The 22,091-nt window shown below is 40.7% G+C and overlaps 1 protein-coding gene across 1 annotated transcript in view; it reads right to left on the reverse strand.

The window, feature by feature from the left end:
* The window catches only part of LOC134744109 (transcription initiation factor TFIID subunit 1), a 45,475-nt gene that overhangs the window by 12,960 nt on the left and 10,424 nt on the right, over positions 1–22,091 (reverse strand). The window contains exons 9-28 of the mRNA XM_063677802.1: positions 21,247–21,315; positions 20,497–20,672; positions 18,011–18,170; positions 17,278–17,512; positions 16,436–16,621; positions 15,606–15,778; positions 15,222–15,342; positions 14,162–14,319; positions 12,671–12,866; positions 10,608–10,871; positions 9,196–9,329; positions 8,657–8,825; positions 7,975–8,086; positions 7,383–7,582; positions 6,524–6,608; positions 5,794–5,930; positions 4,588–4,773; positions 3,150–3,428; positions 1,043–1,187; positions 274–404 (exon numbers count right to left, since the gene is read on the reverse strand). Of these exons, the coding sequence (XP_063533872.1) occupies positions 274–404; positions 1,043–1,187; positions 3,150–3,428; positions 4,588–4,773; positions 5,794–5,930; positions 6,524–6,608; positions 7,383–7,582; positions 7,975–8,086; positions 8,657–8,825; positions 9,196–9,329; positions 10,608–10,871; positions 12,671–12,866; positions 14,162–14,319; positions 15,222–15,342; positions 15,606–15,778; positions 16,436–16,621; positions 17,278–17,512; positions 18,011–18,170; positions 20,497–20,672; positions 21,247–21,315 (3,316 nt within the window). The remainder of the gene's footprint in view (positions 1–273; positions 405–1,042; positions 1,188–3,149; positions 3,429–4,587; positions 4,774–5,793; positions 5,931–6,523; positions 6,609–7,382; positions 7,583–7,974; positions 8,087–8,656; positions 8,826–9,195; positions 9,330–10,607; positions 10,872–12,670; positions 12,867–14,161; positions 14,320–15,221; positions 15,343–15,605; positions 15,779–16,435; positions 16,622–17,277; positions 17,513–18,010; positions 18,171–20,496; positions 20,673–21,246; positions 21,316–22,091) is intronic.

Here is a 22,091-nt window from a genome sequence, read left to right on the forward strand (position 1 = left end):
TTCCATATAGCTTCAATTTTAAATCAACCTTATTAAACCAAGCAAAAGACAGAGAAAACTGGATAAAACTGGAGGAGGCCTATACCCAGACAGGGGTTCCTATCCAAAAAAATGATAATGAAACAAATAAACAGTAAAGCAAATAACCTGAGATGGGAAACGAAATGGCTTAATAATAATAATAATAATTGATAAGCGACAATGTGGTACCTTTTGATTGAAAACGACACATTTGTCTACATTATTTGCAAGTTCTATTGACGACAACTTTACCTGATCATTGTCGTCGAGCAGTGGGTTGATCTGTTTCTCCAACTTCATCAGCTGTTCCTCTTTCTCTGCCAGTTTTTCTACGCATCTCTGCAGCATCCGCTGCGCCGCCACCGTCAGGCTACTTGTCGCACCTACATCAGACAAAAGTACCTAGTGTTGCTAGTTATTAGGGTTCCGTACCCAAAGGGTAAAAACGGGACCCTATTACTAAGACTCCGCTGTCCGTCTGTCTGTCACCAGGCTGTATATCTCATGAACCGTGATAGCTAGACAGTTGAAATTTTCATAGATGATGTATTTCTGTTGCCGCTATAACAACAAATACTAAAAAGTACGGAACCCACGGTGCGCGAGTCCGACTCGCACTTGGTCGGCTTTTTTTAGTGTATACCTACATGCCTAGCCGTGGCGGATTTGCCCTAAGGTCTAACTAGGGCGGCGAGATATTAGGGGCGGCAAATTGTGACAAATTTGCTGCTGATAACAAGAAATAACTCAAAATGGGCGGCTACAGGGCCTGAGGCCTAGGGCGGCAAAGACTGCAAATCCGCCACTGTGCCTAGCATACTTATAGACCCCTCAGCGTAGCATGGCTTGAACTATACTACTCGAAGTCGCGCTGACATAATATAATAAAAAAAACTGCCTATATAGGTTGGCAAAAAAATAAGTGCATTCCAGTTGCCAGGGAGGTTTTGGAATTATACTTAATTTTTAGCCACCGTGTATATCATTATTATTATGCACATTGTAAAGTGAGCCGTATTACCGTTGTATAAGGTCGAGTTCTCGACGATCTGGTTGACGTCGGCGAGGAAATCCTCCCGGCTATGGTAGTGCTTCTGGCGCAGGTTGTCGCGGATGGTCTGCAAGTCCATCGGGCGAGATATGATGAGGTAATAGTCTGCTACCAACTAGAAAAAAAATCAAAACATCAATACCTGTACGTGTACTTAATCATATTTACAATGAAACCTATATGAAGTGTTCATGATTACCTAGTATACAGCATAGTTAACAGCTCAAGTAGATGGCACTGTACGGCACCAGTCGTTTAGGGCAAGATACGCATTGTGATAATGATGGAATCATTTCAACTGAGCTAATGCACTTACCTGTACTCACAATGGCATTGTATTATTACAATACTATTATCTGCTTTTGTTCTCGTAGCCGCCGATTAGTTACTTACAAAATAAGTTAGAAGTGCATTGCATGCCTTACTCGTGCACGATCCCTCGACTGATTGGAACGTCCAAACCGCCTGGTTAGAGGAGTGGGCAGCAAAAAACGAAACCACAGACCTATTTCACCTGGATCCCCGTAAATTCCCGCGTGGTTTCAAAGAGGCCCGTCGTGTCTGGTGTTCCTTAAACAGTATAAGAACCGGAATAGGTCACTGCGCTTACCTGCGTAAAAAATGGGGTTGGACTGATGCTGAGAAATGCGACTGCGGAGACCCTTAAACAAACTGTGCACCACATGGTTTTCGAATGCCCCATAACCAAGTATGACGGGTCACCCATGGATTTCAAAGACCTCACGAGCGACGCTATCGACTACTTACGGAATGCTAAATTTAAGTTATGATTTGCATGTTAATACTAAAAACACAGTGTATAATGCCATACGATAAATAAATAATAATTGCATGTATATTGAATTTTTAACCTTATTCCTTGTTGAATGGGGTTAAAATGGTCTAAAAACATGTTGTAACAAATGGTTTTCTACAGAGTGCATTCGTTTTGGGTGTCGACGGTTGTAAAATGCAAATAAAGTTATGTTAGCCATTATTTAGTTAATGTATTTTGTAGTCTATTGTTTAAAAAATAGAGTCGTTAATTTATAACTAACATTTCAAGGCGGTTATAATCTGCTTTTACTACGAGGTAGTTATCCTAATTTGTGGTTTACCACTCAATGGCATTGTATTCTTGAGACTCTTTGAGTAAACAGGTAAGTGCATGAGGTCAGTTGAAATGATTCCATCTATAACTGTCACATATTAGTGGTCAAAGAACCAGTCCAGAATAAATCCAGGGCCAGCACATTTTTTAATATCGTGCAAGCAAATCAACCTACCAGGTGAGAGTGGGCGACTCTGCGCCTGCGTTCGCTCGGCCAAATAGTCCGAGAACTCGATTTCAGTTCCGTGTCACTATTTACAATAATTAAAAAAAAACCGGCCAAGTGCGAGGGTTCCGTACCATTACGTAACGGCAGCGCCACTTAAATATTTATTTTATTATGTTTTTAGTATTTGTTGTTATAGCGGCAACAGAAATAGGTACATCATCTGTGAAAATTTCAACTGTCTAGCTATCACGGTTCATGAGATACAGCCTGGTGACAGACAGACAGACGGACGGACAGAGTACTCTTAGTAATAGGGTCCCGTTTTTACCCTTCGGGTACGGAACCCTAATTAGAAGAGAAAGAAAAAGTTACCAAGTATTGAAGTTTTCCAATGACCAATGTCTTTGAAAATTAAACTAACCTTAGGATTTACGGGTAATAAGAAGGGTTGAACATCAGGTAGATGCCGCATGTGACTCAACACATCCTTCAGAAGCGAAGACAGAGTGACCAGCGGATCTGTCCTTCGTCCGACCGGTCTTTTTACGAAGTAGTCACAAGACTCGTACGCTTATAACGATCACAAAAGCCTTCCAAAATTAAACTTACCTTAGGATTGACGGGTAATAAAAAGGGTTGAACATCAGGTAGATTCAGCATGTGACTCAACACATCATCCAGAAGCGAAGACAGAGTGACCAGCGGATCTGTCCTTCGTCCGACCGGTCTTTTTACGAAGTAGTCACAAGACTCGTTCGCTTATAACGATCACAAAAGTCTTCCAAAATTAAACTTACCTTAGGATTGACGGGTAACAAGAAGGGTTGAACATCAGGTAGATGCCGCATGTGACTCAACACATCCTCCAGAAGCGAGGACAGAGTGACTAGTGGGTCAGTTCTTCGTCGTTCTGCCGGTCTCTTGACGAAGTAGTCGCAGGAGTCGGTGAGCGTGCCGCGGCGCTGCTTGCGGCCCCCCGCGCCCCCCGCGCCCCCCGCACCCCCCGCACCGCCCGCGCCCGGCCGGCCCTCGCCGCGGCGCCCGCCGCCGCGACGCTTCAGCTCGTCGGCGGTTTGCTTACGACAAACAGAGTACTTGTAAGGGCAAAGTCGATATTCAGGTCGAACCATAATACTCACAATCGATATGTGATAACCCCTTAAGAGTAATAACGATAGATATATATAAAAACAATATTGTTAGAGTAGGATAGCGCTTTAGTGAATAAAGAACACTTCCAATATGTCGTTGTTTCAATTAGCTAGTCCTTACATACTCATTGTGACATTTTCAATCAGAACGTACAATATTGTCGCTTACCATAACGACGAAAATTGCTTGCGTCTTTATACGAAAAACCCGTCGGAGCGTCCTTATGGCAAGCGACGATTTGGTACCTTTTGCTTGAAAACGACACAATTAATCAATAAATAGACACTGACATTAATTCATTTCATCATAAAAATACAGAAGTAAGAAATAAATTAGCAAGAAACTTAACTATAAATAAAACTAAACCTAAACTAACCCATAAAAACTATTCGAAAAACCTACGTCGCATCGCTCTCGACGCAAAGGTGCCCATCACGCTTGATGCGTTTCCGCGTTAAACCGCAATGGACAACCTCTGCAGCAGGAACGACCCGGAGCGGCAAAATATTCTCCTTCTTGCTATATCGTGCCCTTAAGAGTCCCCGGCAAGCTCGGCCGAATTTCACCTTCCCATGCAAACGTCGTTCCGCTCTCATTTTAAAACTACAAGTTGGATTGTAATAAAACTTTGCACATATAATGACATGATGTATATCTAGGTCTGAAATTAGTTTATATAGCTCCAGTTCATAAAACAAACTAAATAGAGCAAAAACAAGTTTTGTATCAAAAACTTAAATTCGCTGTATTTTTTTAACTATGGTATCTGAAGTATAAACTTATTACAGACATAGATATATTATACCTTATCCTATTGTAAGTACAAAGTTTCAGAGCAAGTTTTAAAAAAAGAGCGGAACTACGTTTGTATGGAGAACCGAACTTGCCGGAGACCCATAAATTACATCTTTATTATTCGTTTAGTCGCTATCATATTTGGCAATTACTCCATCGTAACTGTATAATCATTAACCTCAACTCTCCTGCCAACAGTTATACGAGACATGAGCCGTTCCGACTCGTTGCCACGGTCGTTATGGGCACTTTTGCAAAGTAAGGAGCGACCTAAATATTTGTGCTTACCTTCATAACCTTAGTGGGCAGGGTAAGTTTGACCCCGTCGACATATCCGGTGTCTTCTTCATCCGGCTCCGGAATGGGCTCGACGTCCGTTTCCGGGGGGGAGGAGGGTCCCCCTCCCATGGACCCGGTGTATAGAGGGCACGCTTTGTTCGTACGCATGTGCCCTACTTGGCCGCATGCGCCGCACTAGGAATAAAAAACAAATTAGAAGCCATCTTAAATGGAAATAATATTTTATATAATCGTGTTTACACGGAATTTATTAGTCCTTTGTGGCCTAAGTACGGCACGTGATTTAAAAATGCAAATTAGTTTTTGGCAACGAATTTATTTTTGGTACAAGCTGTTATCGCTTCTATTTCCACAGCCAACTAATACTCATCGAGACAATTCTAAAAACCCCAAACACAATTAGGTTTCGTTGTTTTATAACAGAGTTCCTATGGCCACCTCCTGTCTCCATCATCAGATCGGCTCGATGGTACCATAATATTAAAATTAAATTAAATTAAATTAAATTGTCATTTATTTCAGGCCTAATACACCCATATGTGTTAGTAATATTGCATTGTCATCCTTACATATGTATGCAAATTTTCAACTTCGTTGGAAGTCAGGAAGTGGATTAGACCCTTACAAACATAAATAGCTTGTGAGAGACGTACGGGGTTGGTTGGCGTCAACAGTAACGCCTCAACACGGGCGTCTCTCTATAATCTGCCTGTTTTTTCTAGAACCGAGGCCACAGGGCACAGGGCTCCCAAATGAACAGGGAAAATGAACATGCATTGCAAGTTAATAAAAAACTTGTAATTAAAACACTATTGTATACAGCGCGTGCTATGATCTAAGCTTGTAGCCGATAACGTATTTTACAGTACATATGGTGCTACTTTCTCGCACTAGTGCGTAAAAAGCTCTTTTCGTGCATATGTATGTACTGTAAAACTTTGTACAATGCACGTGCGAATAGCTAATTCGCAACTCGTGTCGATTTAAAAACACTCCCTGCGATCGTGTTTTAATTTATCGCCACTCGTTTCGAATTTCCTCTTTTCCGCACTTGTATCGTAAATAACTATTTTCGATTTGTACCGAAAAGCGATTACGAAACGAGAACCCGCCTAATAGGAGCTCACTGGCAGTAAATGAGTTAAGAATTTTGACCACCCACGTGGGTTGTCTAGTGAGTTGCATGATCATTACCTTAAGCTTCAAGTCCGGTTTCAGTTTAGCTCGCCGACGGGACGGGGTGTGCAGGTCCGGTTCCTGTTTAATCTGGCCTAAAGGAATGAGTCCTGGAGACGCTGATCCCAAGTCGTTGGATGACGACATACTCATGCCTGTTACGACACAAGACAAATATTATTTTATTGGAGATATATTTAGCTAGGTGATATTGATTCTGGGGAGGGCCCCCCAAAACTGCATATTGTGGGAAACGCCGGTGGGTTTAGTGGGTTAGCTCCTCTCCCTCTTTTCTCAATGGAAAGAGCTGGGAGGTGAGAGTCCCACATATCCCCCATAATGGGCCCACCTCAGGTCAGGGGGGAAATGCGTAACAGCATTCCAACACCGAGAAAAAAAGGTGATATTGATTTTAGAAGAGATGCAAAATCTATGGAAAAGTCTTTATTGAGCCTTACTAAAAAACCTACATCTACGTTAGCTATTAAATCTGTATTTTACACTTTCTCGGATTTTTGCGGAATTGGCGGAAAGCAATGGACATAAAACATAGTGAACCTTAATCAAAAATGAAATTAAATCTTTAAAATTAGTTGAAAAAAAAAAGACACTATAAAACTCCCGTGAGACTCAAACATATTAAACGCAATTAATAGCTCGACAAGCTATTCGACTTAATAATACGTGAGTGACCCGGTTTAAAATAATTAAAAAAGACACTATTTAGATAAAGTCAAAATGTACTCACTGTCAGTATTGAATACGCCAGGCGTAGTAACATTGCCAGCCAGTCTTTCTCTCTCCTGATTTCGTTTGATACGTCTCAGTTGTTCCTAAAACAATCATTTATATTAGTAGTCATTGCAAAAATACATGTAACAGTACGAAAAAATCATCAACATAAGAAAGTCAATGACGGCAAACGAAAAACAAATATTTTTGCACACAGTGCGATTAACAGATTTGTGCGGTGCGTCGTGTAAACAGAGATTTGAGAAAAGCCAGCGCAAAGCTACTTGCGCAAGTAGCGCGATCGGCGTGACTTGAGGAAGTAAAACTATACCTCGTTTTTTAGCATTAAACGAGAAACTAGCAAGAACATGCATGCAATTTAACTGTATTCAAAAGTTTGATCAGATACCGCAGAAATCAAACTTTTGAATACGAAAATTGCATGCAAGTTCTTGCTAGTCTAAACCTCGTTTAATGCTAAAAAAAACGACTAAACTTAAACTAAACTTGCATGCAATTTTCGTTACATTGCGGTATCTGATCAAACTTTTGAATACAGTTAAATTGCATGCATGTTCTTGCTAGTCTAAACCTCGTTTAATGCTAAAAAAACGAGGTGCTTACTTAAGCGTGCAGTTTTTATCAGCATACCTCGGATTTTGGGTGCGGGAATGTTATACACTAGCCAAAAAATAGGTAAAAACTGTAAAAAAAAGAAACTGGTGGACCGGATTTTCGTGTAGGCTTCTAATACGGCGGCCTTCCGTACGAACTCGACGCGGGTGTAGCGCTGGCGTTGTTCTCACAGACTATATAGTGAGAAAAGCCGCCTCGTCTCTGAGAACTAAATAAGGAATATATAGTCAAAAGCCTACCTGAATCCTCCTTTTTTCTCGTTTCATCTCCTCCTTTTGAGTTTCGTCCATAGTCGCGAACTGTCGGATGAAAGCGTCATCTTTTGTAGACCGGATTTTGGTGTAGGCTTCTATTACGGCGGCCTTCCGTACAAACTCGACGCGTGTGTAGCGCTGGCCTGACGCGTTGCGGAATGTGCGGACTATGCGGAGGACTCGACCTGGGAAATATTAGAAAGTTGATGATGTCAAGGGAATATTTCCAAATGATTTTTTGCATTTAACTTTGCTCTACTTATAAACATGACGTTTTTATTGTCACTTCACACAGTGCCTAATGGACAATAGATTATTTTAGACAAAAACAGCACAAAATAAATAATTTAAAACAGGTTAAGTGCGAGTCGGTCTCGCGCACGAATTACCAATCATTACGCAAAAAACGGCGAAAAAATCACGTTTGTTGTATATTTTCTGTGTGTGAAATTTTCAACTGTCTAGCTATCACGGTTCATGAGATACAGCCTGGTGACAGACGGACAGACAGATAGAGGAGTCTTAGTAATAGTGTTCCGTTTTAACCCTTTAGGTACGGAACCCTAAAAAACTATACCTTGACTGGAAATCTGCTGCTGATCCTGCTGGTTGATCTGCGGTTTCTTGTCTTGACCGAGAATCATCTTCCGTAGTTCAGCTCTTTCAGCTTCCTCCCTTTCCATAGACAACTGCAACATACATGTCAGATAAGTTAGTTGGTAAAGTAAGCGCTTGGCAAAAGGGCGGCCACGTTATACATCAAAAATCACGCGTTTCTATGCGTGAACGGCACGCCTGTACACGCGTCATGCGTCATAGTGTGAGTAAGTTGCTTAAAAATAGTACTGAGCGGCCGGCAAACGGCCGTCAATCTGCTGTCGCGGGGCGAGGTAATTCGAGTCGGGGCGGGGCGGGGCGTGGCCGTTCTGTATGATAATACTATTACTTATTCTGTGGCGTAAGTGTACTTTTTTTGTAGAATGATAGTATAAGGGCCATATTATTAAAAAAAACACCACCATATAATAAAGATCATGCACAATTCCCCTAAAACATGACAAGAGGTCAGCACAGCAGAATATTATCTCACACGGGAGTTAGACACTACTTAGACATTCAGATTTCAGATAGACTGTTACGAATATAATTTGTCAGTTGTCAACATTAATATTATATATACAGTAATATTTCACAGGTTACACGGTAAGTGTTAACTTTAGGATTTTTTCCTACCGACGTGAAATAAAAAAGTGACCAACCTGCTCCGTAGTTTTCTTGTTAGCCAGCATGTTCTCGAGATTTTTGCCCATTTCTTCCATGTCAGACTCTTCACTGACAGAACTCTCCGCCTCGTCCGTACTAAGCACCTCAGCACTCGCCAGCACCCGGTTTTGAAGCTCGAATATACGCTGGCATTCTTCTTTATATCTGTAATGAGAATGAGTATGAAGTGGGTTTTCATGTTGGGCTTGTAGTTAAGTATTCTAAAATATGATTCAAAACATTCAAAATTCCATACAATATTGTTAGTACGTACCATCGTTATAGCTATGTGTTAAATAAAAACAAAACTTTCAACAATGAAATCACAAATTCACAATCCAATAAATTTAAATAATGAATATAATAATAATAAGCCTCATAGCCTTAGAAGTATTTTATAATTGTGATTGTAAAATAAAAATCACTTATCATAAAATGTGTCTAAAGTATTTACGGTATGCAAATATTTTTAAGTTATAATTTAGTAAAAGATGCAACTAATATAAATAGTTAATAATTAATTAATAACGTTTACCTTTCTTGATGTTCTGCAATTGAGAAACGATTTCCTCTGGAGAACTTCGTCATGCCTTCCTCACCCGCCTTTGCCTTTTCGGTCGATAGCGTTCTGACGACGTCTATGACCTCCCATCGAGACAGTTTCTTAATCTATCGAGAAAAAGGAAGAACTTATTAATAATCTCTTACGAAAAAACTACTACATAATAAACAGCTTAAAATACTTAGTGCACGGAGTACAGCAGCCGCGGACACTGGTGCCTGAGGAAGGACTCCCGATGAGTCCGAAACATGTCGCCAAAAGCGACTAAAAATACCAAATCGACGTGAAACCGTAGTGATCTAAATATTTTGAAATATGTCTCACGATAGTTTAGTTTCGATTAGTTTAAAATACATCTTATCAACCTCACTCGCCCAGTATTTTTAGTATGATTTTAATTTAATTTAATGTTACAAACCTCTTCCGCAGGAACACCAAATTTTCTCAACAACGCGTTCGCATTATTCAAGTTCCTTCTCAGATCCACATCAGTCCCCGTAATAATCTCTTTGGCTGAGCTTCATCAGTAGGCTAGCTGCTGTGTCGGCTTATTGGACACGCGCACGTAGATGCTATCGCACCCGATCATTTTACATTAATCCATACTAATATTATAAATGCGAAAGTCTGTCTGTCTGTGTGTGTGTTCCCTCTTCACGCTTAAACCGCTGAATCGATTTAGATGAAATTTGGCATAGAGATAGGTTGAGTCCCTGAGAAGGACATAGGATAGTTTTTATCCCGAAAATCATCCCTTAAGAAAGTAAAAAGCGGGGTGGAATTGAGATAATTAATGAAGTGTCTGCTAATTTGTGTGCATAATATGCTCCAATTGAATAATTGCTATAAGATTTTCTCTAGGCGCTATTTTTACTCTTGCCGGGGTTACTAAGTCCACGCAGACGAAGTCGCGGGCAAAAGCTAGTATCACTATATATCCAAAATGTTAACAAACCTCTTCCTCAGGAACACCAAACTTCCTCAACAGCGCCTTAGCATTATTCAAGCTAAGCCTCCTCAAATCCGCATCCGTCCCGGTAACAGTTCTCTTAGGCTGAGCCTCTTCAGTAGGTTGCTGAGTGGGCTTACTAGGCACGCGCACGTAGAAGCTATCGCACCCGGTCCAGTCAGTCAACATTTATAGCACTATATACCAAATTTTATACGAACCTCTTCCTCAGGAACACCAAACTTCCTCAACAGCGCCTTAGCATTATTCAAGCTAAGCCTCCTCAAATCCGCATCCGTCCCAGTAACAGTTCTCTTAGGCTGAGCCTCTTCAGTAGGTTGCTGAGTGGGCTTATTAGGCACGCGCACGTAGAAGCTATCGCACCCGGTCCAGTCAGTCAACATTTATAGCACTATATACCAAACTTTATACGAACCTCTTCCTCAGGAACACCAAACTTCCTCAACAGCGCCTTAGCATTATTCAAGCTAAGCCTCCTCAAGTCCGCATCGGTCCCGGTAACGGTCCTCTTCGGCTGAGCCTCGTCCGCGGGCTGCTGGGTGGGCTTGTTGGGCACGCGCACGTAGGAGAAGCCCTCGCCGCAGCCGGTGGGGTCGGCGGGCCCGGTGAGCTGCAGCAGGCACTTGCCGCGCATGGCCTGGATGTAGGCGCGCGTCGTGTTCCAGGGGGCCACTTTCACCTGTTCGTTAAGAGGCCGGTGTCGATTTTAGTGGCAAAAATGTAAAATTGATAGATTTAGTCGGTGAAATTGTACACCTTTTGTTACCTAATTGAAATAACAAGTACTGGTTTCTATTAGCACGTCTTCTTATCTTATCTTTTATCAGATCAATTTTTTGAAAACAGACTCGCTAAATTAGTAATGTTTGCTTTTCTGATGGACGTTTAGGTAAACGCGCGTAAAGCACTGATTTTGTCGCTCTTATTTGTAAATTTCGTAAAGTTTGGACGGCTAAACATGGTAATTTTGTATTACACATATCCTGTACTTGTCGTTTATCAGACTACATTTTTATTATTATGACTTTGAAGTAGTGTAAATTAAAGTTAGACGAAATCAATTTTCTCCAGAAATTACTTTAAAACAAATGACAATTTCTCTGAAAATCGACTTAATTTCAACGTAATTTTGATACTTAAACAATCTACAACATTTGCTGAAACTATTCTTATACATCAATTTATATAATTTACCACCATAAATTTTTGATGAATTTTTAAAAACTGCCCCTTTTTTTCATATATTACCGGTGACGCACGCTCGCGACCTCATTATTAAAAGGCAAGATGAGAAGACGTGCTAATAGAAATCAATACTTGTTATTTAGATATTACGTAACAAAACGTGTATAATTTCAACGACTAAATCTATAAATTTTCAATTTTTGCTCCAAAATCGACTCTTAAATCACAATCTAGCTGTTATACAAATAACAGGAGGTTAGTGGAATTATTCGTATCAGGTGTCCTAACATCTTGCCTCTCCTATTCCTTATGGTATTTAATAAGCTTCGTCTTTATCCTACCATACTCAAAACCTCTTCATTCGTCTTTCTTTCGGTCCGACTAATCCTTTCCATCCTCCGCCAACACCACATTTCAAAAGCTTCCACATTTTTCTGTCTTTTCGTCTCAGTGTCCATAACTTTTTCATAAACATTTTGGAAGGCAAAATTGAAAAGACGAGAGGCAGTGGAAAGGCAAGTGAAAAAGAATGCGTCGTACGAGCAAATCAAAAGACTGGCTCAGGAAAGAAAGGGTTGGCAATTACTCCACCGACAAGAGCAAAGCTCTTAAGTTATGATGATGATGATAGTGGAATTATTACAAAGGAAATTCCAGTGTTTATAAAGCTTGATTTCCTCCTACGCTGACGTCGGTCGAACGTACGAATTAACACAATGTTCTATGGGCCACCGCACAGCGAACCTGACGTCCGCGGCAGGCATTGCTATAGTTTGAATCTTTTTAAAGGATTTTTACGCCAAAGACCCTAATCTGTTCAACAAAAGCCATTGTTTCTTTTAAACGAGCGCTTGGCCATTGTGATTAAGCGCGTGGCCATTGTGTCAGCGCGTGGCACGCGTTCAGGCAGGCAGACATATGTTCAAACTATACGCGCCGCTAATGGCGCGCGTTGGTCTCGCTCGTCAGCGCCGCGTGCGTCGGTGCGCTGACGCGCTGTACACCACTGCTGATGCAAAGCTGACCGGTTGGTTATAGGCAAATGTGTCGTCGTCAGCATCCGACGTCAGCGACCGATGTCAGCGTAGGAAGAAATCAAGCCTAACTGAAATAACTGTGAATATTTTTGGTATTTGCATTTACAACTAAAACGAGCAATTAGTTAAAAACAAAAATCTTTGTAATTTTAACTTGATCATCCATGTCACAATTCAACCGCATGGTAGAAGCGCCATCTACCTACTTCAGCTGTCAGCTCAGTCTAAACTACCACAGACGTAATGATAATGTTACCTCGTCATCCATCTTCAACTGCAGCTCTTCATCATCGTCCTCCTGCGGGGTGAAGATGAACTTCTCTCCATAGCCAGCGTCCTTCAGCCGTTGTTCAGCCGACGCCATGCTAAAGTACGCGCAACATTGCTCGGGGGACACCATTGCGCGGATCTCCTCTTCAGACGGCAGACGGAATTCGGGTTTTATTACCCACCTAGAGATGTTTCTTCATTAATATAAATTACATATTTTTTTCAATATCAATGTCCGTAGTCAATGGAAAAACAAGATTCGAGCCCTACACCCCAGCAGGGGGTAACAGGAAATGAAGAAGAGAGAGAGAAGAGACATATTTTTTTTTTACAAAGTGCGAAATCGTTTTTAGGGTACCGTACCCAAAGGGTAAAAACGGGACCCTATTACTAAGACTCCGCTGTCCGTCTGTCTGTCACCAGGCTGTATCTCATGAACCGTGATAGCTCGACAGTTGAAATTTTCACAGATGATGTATTTCTGTTGCCGCTACGACAACAAATACTAAAAAGTACGGAACCCTCGGTGGGCGAGTCCGACTCGCACTTGTCCGGTTTTTTTTTAACTTGTGCTAATGTGCTGCGTAAAAATATTAATAAACGAAAATACATAAACTATAATAAATAGAATCTTGAGCATTGTGAGGGTTTCAAATCACTTTCAAATAAACATCACTTATTTTTTTTGTGATTGTGACACGCTTCCAGCGACTATGGAACAATATAATTTGACACATTTCAAACACAGTATGAAAATATGAGCATTGAGCATATGTAAGTTCAAATTTTTTTTTTTTTTTTTAAGCCTACTAAGTGTCCCACTGCTGGGCAAAGCCAGTTGTTCAGGAAGCAGTCCAGGTCATCCCGCCATCTCCGTTTGGGCCTGCCCCGTCCACGCCCCTCTACCGGCATCCACTTGGTTGCTAAGCTAGCCCACCTCTCCGGATGCATGCGGTGGACGTGACCGGCCCAGTCCCATTTGAGCCTAGCGGTTTTCTCGCCTACGTCAGAGATGCCGGTTTTTGAGCGCAGCGTGGTGTTTTTTATGCGATCAGCTAGTTTAACACCTAGAATGGTGCGCTCCATAGCGCGTTGGCAAACCTTCAGTTTGGACTTCTGGATCTCTGTGAGTGACCAAGTTTGGGCGCCGTAGGTTAGAACAGGCAGAACACACAAATAAAATTGCAAAAAAAAAATTGTAAAAAAAAGCGCTGTCTCGCCAACAAACTGCATAAGCAGTTTGGCGAGTAACTTTAAAATTGATCAAACCTTGAAATTGCCTTTGAAAAAAAATTAGAATTTATATACGCATATACAATATACACGTAGCATGGTGGTCGTCTTATTTCCTATTTCACGCACTTACTTAGTTTTAAAGTTCATGTTGTAACGTTGTCTACAAATAGTATGTAGTAACAAAATTAGAAGTCGATATAAATAATTTTGAGTGATTACATAATGAAATGGCAGTACTCACCAATTTGAATCTAATCCAGTACGCTTGAAATCTGCGCAAAGCTTCAGACGTTTTCTTATTGAGCTTTCAGAGTGAGATGGGAAAGCTCTCTTAATGTCGTCCATTTTGATACGGCGTGGGTTGTCACGGGATTTCCAGAATAGGCGATAGATGTAAACCTGAAAAGCAATGTTTCATAATAGTGCATTACGATACAAGTGCGTAAAATAGGAAATTCGTAACGAGTGGCGATAAATCAAACGAATGCGTTGAGAATTACCTATTCGCACATGTATCGCACAACGTTTTAGAATACATATGGCCGTTTAAATTTTCGACAGAGTTACGTAACGTGCTACTTATCACACTAGTGCGGTAAATAGAACTATAATATGTACATATTATGTACTGTAAAGAAATATAATCATTTGGTAGCTCTCGTGAGTACTGTAATAATTTTACGGTTCAAGTCACGTATTTCTGTCGCTACGCGCAACATTTTTCGGAGCTTAGGCTTTGCATTTTAAAGAATTGAGGTGCTGAGTGCGATGACGCTCAGCGAAAACCAGAAAATATGTTAGTATATTCGTAAAATTATTATGGAACCGTAATTTTAGGTTAATTTCTAATAACAGTGTTTTTAATAAATGGTGCAATGTTTCAGCAGAATATTTTATAAATATCATAGAGTAACTTATACTAGAGCGGTACTGTCATAGTAAATTTTGTAACCCCAGTAAATTCACTGCCATCTGTCGACACACTTTAAAACTAAAAATAAATATTTATAAAAATACGATAAAATGTATTTAAATATGGATAAATGTTTTTTTTTTATTTGCATTAATTATTTTTATGATTTTGGCCCATGTTCTTTTACTGATATGCGTTAAAATTGTTAAATAACAAACGAAACCGTCAACGCCATTTATACAACAGTAGGCCAAAGCTAGTAGCGCCCTCTGAACGAGAATCATTAGACTGTATTCATCTATTACGGAGTTATATCTATCTTTGTAAATATTTAAGGTCTAAGAAAACACAACTGCTGTAAGAAAACACGCATCAACAATATACATACCTGTAGGAAATCTCTAACGAAGTTGTTGGCCCTTTTCGAGTTGGGTCCAGGCACCTCATAAAGTGGACATTCCTGGCCTACCACGTATAATGCGTCGATTTCACGGATGTAGTACGCTTGTCTGCAAAAGATTCCACCTTAATTATAAAACATAAATAAATAGTTTCTCTCTTATGATGATGGACAAAAAACCTCTTACAAAATGAAATCTCTTTCGCATTGGGACGAATATAACCATGCCATGTGTAATTTTAAGTGCAATTGTATATTGTGAGATAAATAAATCATATCATATGAATCATATCATATATAAACTGGTTCATGCGAGCAAGCAAACTACCAGGGTACTTATGAACCTACGAAAGGTAACGAATGAAATCAAACCTTGTGCGTATGACGAGGAAGTCCGAAGGTGGTATGTTGTGTTCGTATATAGGCGCTCTGTACATGTTGTTCTCGACGACGGGTTGGGTGGCGCCGGGGGGTAATATACCGAGGAAGGGCGATGTGTGCGCGTACGCAACTTCACCGTATTTCAGAGGTTTCGGGCCGCTGTCCTGAAATAAAAAAGTATTGGCTATCTAGATTTAAATCTTCTCGGGGCAGAGGAGTAGGGTTAGAGCCAGCGTACCTTTATTTAACGTTCATAAGCGCATTGTAATATGCCTACTTGAATAATAAACTTTCTTTATCTTTATATGGAAATATCACAGTTTCATAAAAAAACCAACCAAGTGCGAGTCGGACTCGCGCACCGAGGGTTCCGTACTTTTTAGTATTTGTTATTATAACGGCAACAGAAATACATCATCTGTCAAAATTTCAACTGTCTAGCTATCACGGTTCATGAGATACAGCCTGGTGACAGACAGACAGACGTACAGCGGAGTCTTAGTAACAGGGTCCCGTTTTTACCCTTTGGGTACGGAACCCTAAAAAGATAATGATGTTGTCCGGGCATATTTTAACCACAAATAAATAAATAAATAAATAAATAAATAAAGCCTTTATTACTTAAAAAAAAAATGATTTGAAAAGAATATACTTAAAGGTGGCTTGCATTTATCAAATATGTTAGCGCAATTTGGGTATATTGCCAATCCGCCGACTTAGGTCTAAAATGGTCTCTCATTTCGACACTCAATTTTAAAGGTGTGGAACAGATTTTTGATCATTGTGCCCATCTAGTCAGGAAATGTACAATTGTTACACACCTTCGTTGCACTTCGTTTGTAATAGTTCTTGATCTTGGTGCACATGCCCACTTGACTGATCAGCGGTGGGTGTTCCTCACAAAACTCTACTAGCACCAATTCTCCATCGCGGCCGCTGAGGTCTTCTGGTGTTCTCATGAAGAACACGTCGCCGCCTCCTGAGGCTAAGCGTTCCGCTTCACGTTGCTGTAACAATCAAATCAAACATATTGTTAGTTATTCCCGAAGGGAAAATACGTTGATAAACTGAGGTGGCAATAACTTGGACTCCTTCTTGACAGGCTGGCCGGATATAGCATTAAACAGAGACGAGTGGAAAAAGAGGGGGGAGGCCTTTGCCCAGCAGTGGGACACAGTGGGCTCTGAATAATAATAAACTGAGGTGAATCAAATCTCATCGTCAACGTCGCTGAGAGCCCGTTGATAAGGTTCCTGATGGGCTGCTGACGGTCGGGGAAGATAGATAAGTATGTATATTTGTGCCTATACTGTACCTTAGCCTTCTTCGTGATGTGTTTAAATCAGGGGCTGCACAGGGAGCGGTCCGGGGTTGGCCAGCTGTCCGTACGACAGTTTTCTTAGCGCCGGTTGGTGGAATAAGTCTTGCCGACCCAAAGGGCGCTCGGAGCTCCAAAGCTACTGGGGTACTGTGTTGGATCAAACCTAACCGCCTGTGGCCCAATGTCCTTTTAAAAGGACAACATTAAAATCAAGTTTTTACCTCTTATTATAAAGGCTTCAAAGTACAATACCCGAGTGCTGTTGGATGAATCTCAGCCTCGTGTGGCCCAATGTCCTTTTAAAAGGACAAACTCAAATCGATTGTTAAAACTCAGTATTACCTTGGCCTTCTTCCTGATATGTTTGATCAGGGGCTGCACAGGGTGCGGGCCGGGGTTGGCCAGCTGCCCGTAGGACAGCTTGCGGAGCGCCGGGCGGTGGAAGGCGCGGAGGCGCGCGGGGCCCATGTGCGTCTGCATGAAGGGCGCGCGGAGCTCCACGACGGGGGTGCTGTGCTGGATCAGTTGCCCGCCGCCGACTTTGAGGCGCGGGTTTTGAGATTTGGGCTGGTAGAAGCTGGAACAAAATACGTATGTACACGTGTTCGAGAATTATATGGAATTTTTAAACGATTAGTTTTTGGAAACTATTCGAAATGACGGAGCCTAAATATATCTAGAACTATCCGTGATCTCCGTGGCGAGGTGGCCTAGGGGTTCATGGCGTTAGCCGCGATAGCTAAAGACGCCGGTTCGAATCCGGCCTTCACACGTCACTTTTTCTTTAATATATGATATCTATTACAGTTTATAATTCATATATAGTTGTGTTGTGACTACTTAAAAAACACAAATCAAAATATTTAATAAAAGAATTTGATTTGTTCCCAAAGTTGTTATTAGCTAAATTAATTTAGTTCGTAGTATTATATACCTAGTACAATAAGATATATTGCGTACTGGATCTCGGCAGATTGATGAACTTTTTGTATACACTAACACATTTTCACAATTTCATGCAATAAACATTAATTATGAATTAAAGGAGTCTAAAGATCACAGACTTATAACTTACACATCGTTGGAGATATTGAAGGGATCCCGATCAGGAGACTTGGGCGGCGGCGGTGGTGCGTCCTCTTGCAATACGTTGATAACCCCAGCTTTTCCTAGCAAGATCTTGGATTTCTTGACGTGAGGGTGCGGAATCTTCACTTTGGGTTGAGGGCCTCGTTCTGACAACATAAAGATTCGGTTTTACTTTCAATTCAATCTGTAAGTAGTATGGCTCCATCGATACTGTCGATGATTTCGCCAACGTCAAAGTGGGATCCACGTGGGATCGAATTAATATTTCTTGATTTTCTTCAGCCAGTGTACGGTAAATAAAATTATGGGCCTCTAGGGCTCTAGCCAGACACGGTTAGAGGTAGAAATACCAAATGCTCTTAGAGCACGACGTTGTTCGGTAGTTATTGTTGTTTTCTCGTAAAACCGATAGCTGGATTTTAAGAGAAGCACGTGGACTACCGGCCGTTGACTCCAAAATGGTGGTTAAATACGCTTTGAGATTAACTCTCCATTCACTGCACACTACCAAATTAGATTACTGTATAATAAAGCTATTGATATTACACTTTAAGCAATATTAATGAGCAAAAAACAGGAATTTATCACGAGGCTACTATCAAGATGGCGTTCGAACCGGAAGTCCTCGGTTTTACTTTATGAGTAAGGTAAAGGACCTAGTGTTTAACAGCATAATAGTTATAGCTGACAGCCCGTTTATTACCTCTACTGCTTAGAACTAAGATTGTGGCAACTATGGGACAGTGGGAAAAGTGGCGCTGTCTTGTGTCGTAGGCCGTCTCATTTTGGGTCGCTGAGCCAACGGAGTAAGTAGTAAGTATGGGACAGTGCCCAGTACTGGTTACAAGGCTAAGAAGAGAAGCAGTTGCTAAGAAATCGAGTCATTGAGTCTGAATGAGAACTCTTATCAGTTGTAGAATAATATGCGCTTAAAGGTCTTCGACATATTATGCAGATTTCGTCAAAATAATTTAAGTCTTTTGTAAGAAAAATTGTCGCTATCGAAATACTGAAACCATTAATTGTAGAAGACATAAAAAGTTAGTTTTGAATGATTCACGGTTAGTTTCACTAGACTTATATTGACCGGGATATAGACCGTGATTACCTTTTGTATTATTTATGAGCTCCCTCCCTCCCCACACACACCCACACCCAGCTGAGCTAAGCTGAGGGTGAGCTTTGACACCCACCCGCTATCTTCAGTCACCCGTGAACATGATGCATGTAACTGCGTTGAAATATTGGGAGCTCATAAATAATACAAAAGTTAATCACGGTCTATATCCCGGTCAATATAAGTGAAGTGACATAAAAAGTGTCTTGAAATTATTTCCGAAATGGAATGGAATTTAGTGTTCCGTTATAAAACTATTATATGTACTTCTCTGGAACTCAAACTATCTCTATACATTTCAACTAAATTGGTTTGGGGGTTTAAGGGTGAAGAGGTAACAGCTTATGCCCGTGACTTCATCTGCGTGAGAGAATGATGATGATAATTGATAAAAACTATCCTTGAACCTCAAACTATAGTATAAACAGGACAAAGTATGTTATCTTTATTCAAGGCACCGCGCGCGACTTCTATGTGTGCGCCATAGTATATATGCGTCGCCGCACGCACACTCAAACAAAATCTCGACCCGTTTCTCAGTGCGCCAGTAGAGATTTTGTTTGAGTGTGCGTGCGGCGACGCATAGATACTTATAGCGCACACATACAAATCGCGCGCGGTGCGTTTGTATGAAGATGACATACTTTGCCCTGTTTATACTATGTCAAACTATCTCCAGATCAAATTGAATCTAAATCAGTTCAACAATTGCGGAGAAAAGAGTTACAGACAGCCGTGCAGCCAGACAAACAAAGTTGATTTCAGATTTATAATATTACTAGCTGTTGCCCGCGACTTCGTCTGCGTGGAAATAGTTCCAGCAGTTAAAAATGTAATGGCAATCATTTTGAGCATAATATTAAGCATATTAACACCAATTCATTCATTCATTTATTCCTTTATAAAACATAGTTTTACATGTCAAACAACAACACATGTCAAACATAGTTTTACATGTCAATTAACAGGCATTTCAGTAATTTTCCCATTTTCACCCCCTCTTTTACCCTCTTTCGGGATGACTTCCGACATGAAATCTATCCTGTCCTTCCCCGGGACTTAAACTATCTCTACGCCAAATTTAGACTAAATCCGTTCAGCGGTTTAAGCGTGAAGAGGTAACAGATAGACAGAAAGATAGAGAGACACTTTCGCATTTATAATATTAGTATGGATTATAGGGATATTAGGGATTGACGACGGTCCAGAAGGACCTAAAAGAGATAGGAATAGACAACACCGTAGCCCAAAACTGGAAACAGTGGAAAAGGCAGACAAGGAGAGCCGACCCCAGATAATGGGATAAGGCTTAGGACAAGAAGAAGATAGGGATATTAGGGATGTTTCATAGTTACCTCTAGTAATCTTGGATGGGTCCACATCATCCGGTATCCCCAATATAATGTTCTCATCGTTGGGGTCCAACGTAAGTATTTTCGGTTTCGGGATCTTGGACATGTTTTCAGCATCCCAGATAACTTCATCTTCCCATGTACCGTATACTAGTTCTTCGTTCTCGACGGGGAATATACTGAAATGAAGATGATTATTCAGAATATGGTTGAAGTTATTTACCTAAACAATCCTGGTAATTATTATCATTTGAACTTTGTCGCAACACAATTTTTTGCCTAAGAATATAGTCTGTGCGGAAAGAGAAAGAGTCCTGGAATGTATACAATACAATCTTCTTCTCTGTCGTATCGCTCTTGACAGAGCGGTCGTGGTCACGTTGAGGCGTTCGCATCGGTAGTAGAAGCAACAACAATACAATACAATACAAATATTCTTTATAGCTCACCAATATGAAAAAAAGAACATGACATACAAATTACACATACATACATTCCACGACTCTTCTCTTTCCGAACATACTCTACAAAAACATATAAAATAAATATTAGGGTTCCGTACTCAAAGGGTAAAAACGGACCCTATTACTAAGACTCCGCTGTCCGTCAGTCTGTCACCAGGCTGTATCTCAGTTGAAATTTTCACAGATGATGTATTTCTGTTGCCGCTATAACAACAAATACTAAAAAAAGTACGGAACCCTCGGTGCGCGAGTCCGACTCGCACTTGGCCGGTTTTATTTACATACACACCTGTACCAAGTGTTGTCTTCACCGTCAGCAGACGCGGACGGTTGAGGGTTTGTGGTTGACGTTGACGAACTGAAAAAAAGAGACAGTAAAATATACCATTTATTCGATATAATCATACGTCGCACTACACCGGGCATTTTGGGGGCATGTCACTTCGTAAGGTTCACAAATCAATTTTCGAGTTGTCAGAGTAAAGTAGTATTTGGTACCTAGTATTTGTAATGTGCAAATCCAAATACCTTAGCAACTAAGGCTGTACGTTAGTTAGGTATCTATTCGTTTATATCATATCCCTTTAATTTTAAATAAAAATAAGACTTAATAATATGAACGACAGTCATAATGACGCATGTCAGCTATTTATTTGTTTTGTAGATGGCCACTTAAATGGGCTTATCAGTTGTCACTTCAAAGAGTACACATTAAAGATTAATAAATGATAACTATGTTACAAATACTAAGTACATGTACTCGGAAGTTAATATGTTTTTTTGTAAACCTTACCAAATGACTTGCCAGCTAAATGCCCGCTGTAGTGCGACGTATGGACATAATATTTACCGATGACAATAAAGTAAAATTATTTCCACTTATAGTGGCAGCAAAAGTTACCTTTGTGTCCCATCTGGTCTCCAGTTGACGCCGTAGCGTTGTTAATGTACGGGAAGGCAGAAAGCTTCCCTATACGTGACGTGGTATAGATAAAGTGTCAACCATACCATGAGCTTATACTAGATAGATAGATAAGGCTACACTATGCCCGCTCCGGCCACACACTGCCCTACTCGGGCGATTAATCGCGACGCTTCATACTTCATATTGCCACGAAGTGCTGGAACTTAATT

This window comes from Cydia strobilella, chromosome 9, assembly GCF_947568885.1.
Source record: "Cydia strobilella chromosome 9, ilCydStro3.1, whole genome shotgun sequence".
NCBI classification, from domain to species: domain Eukaryota; kingdom Metazoa; phylum Arthropoda; class Insecta; order Lepidoptera; family Tortricidae; genus Cydia; species Cydia strobilella.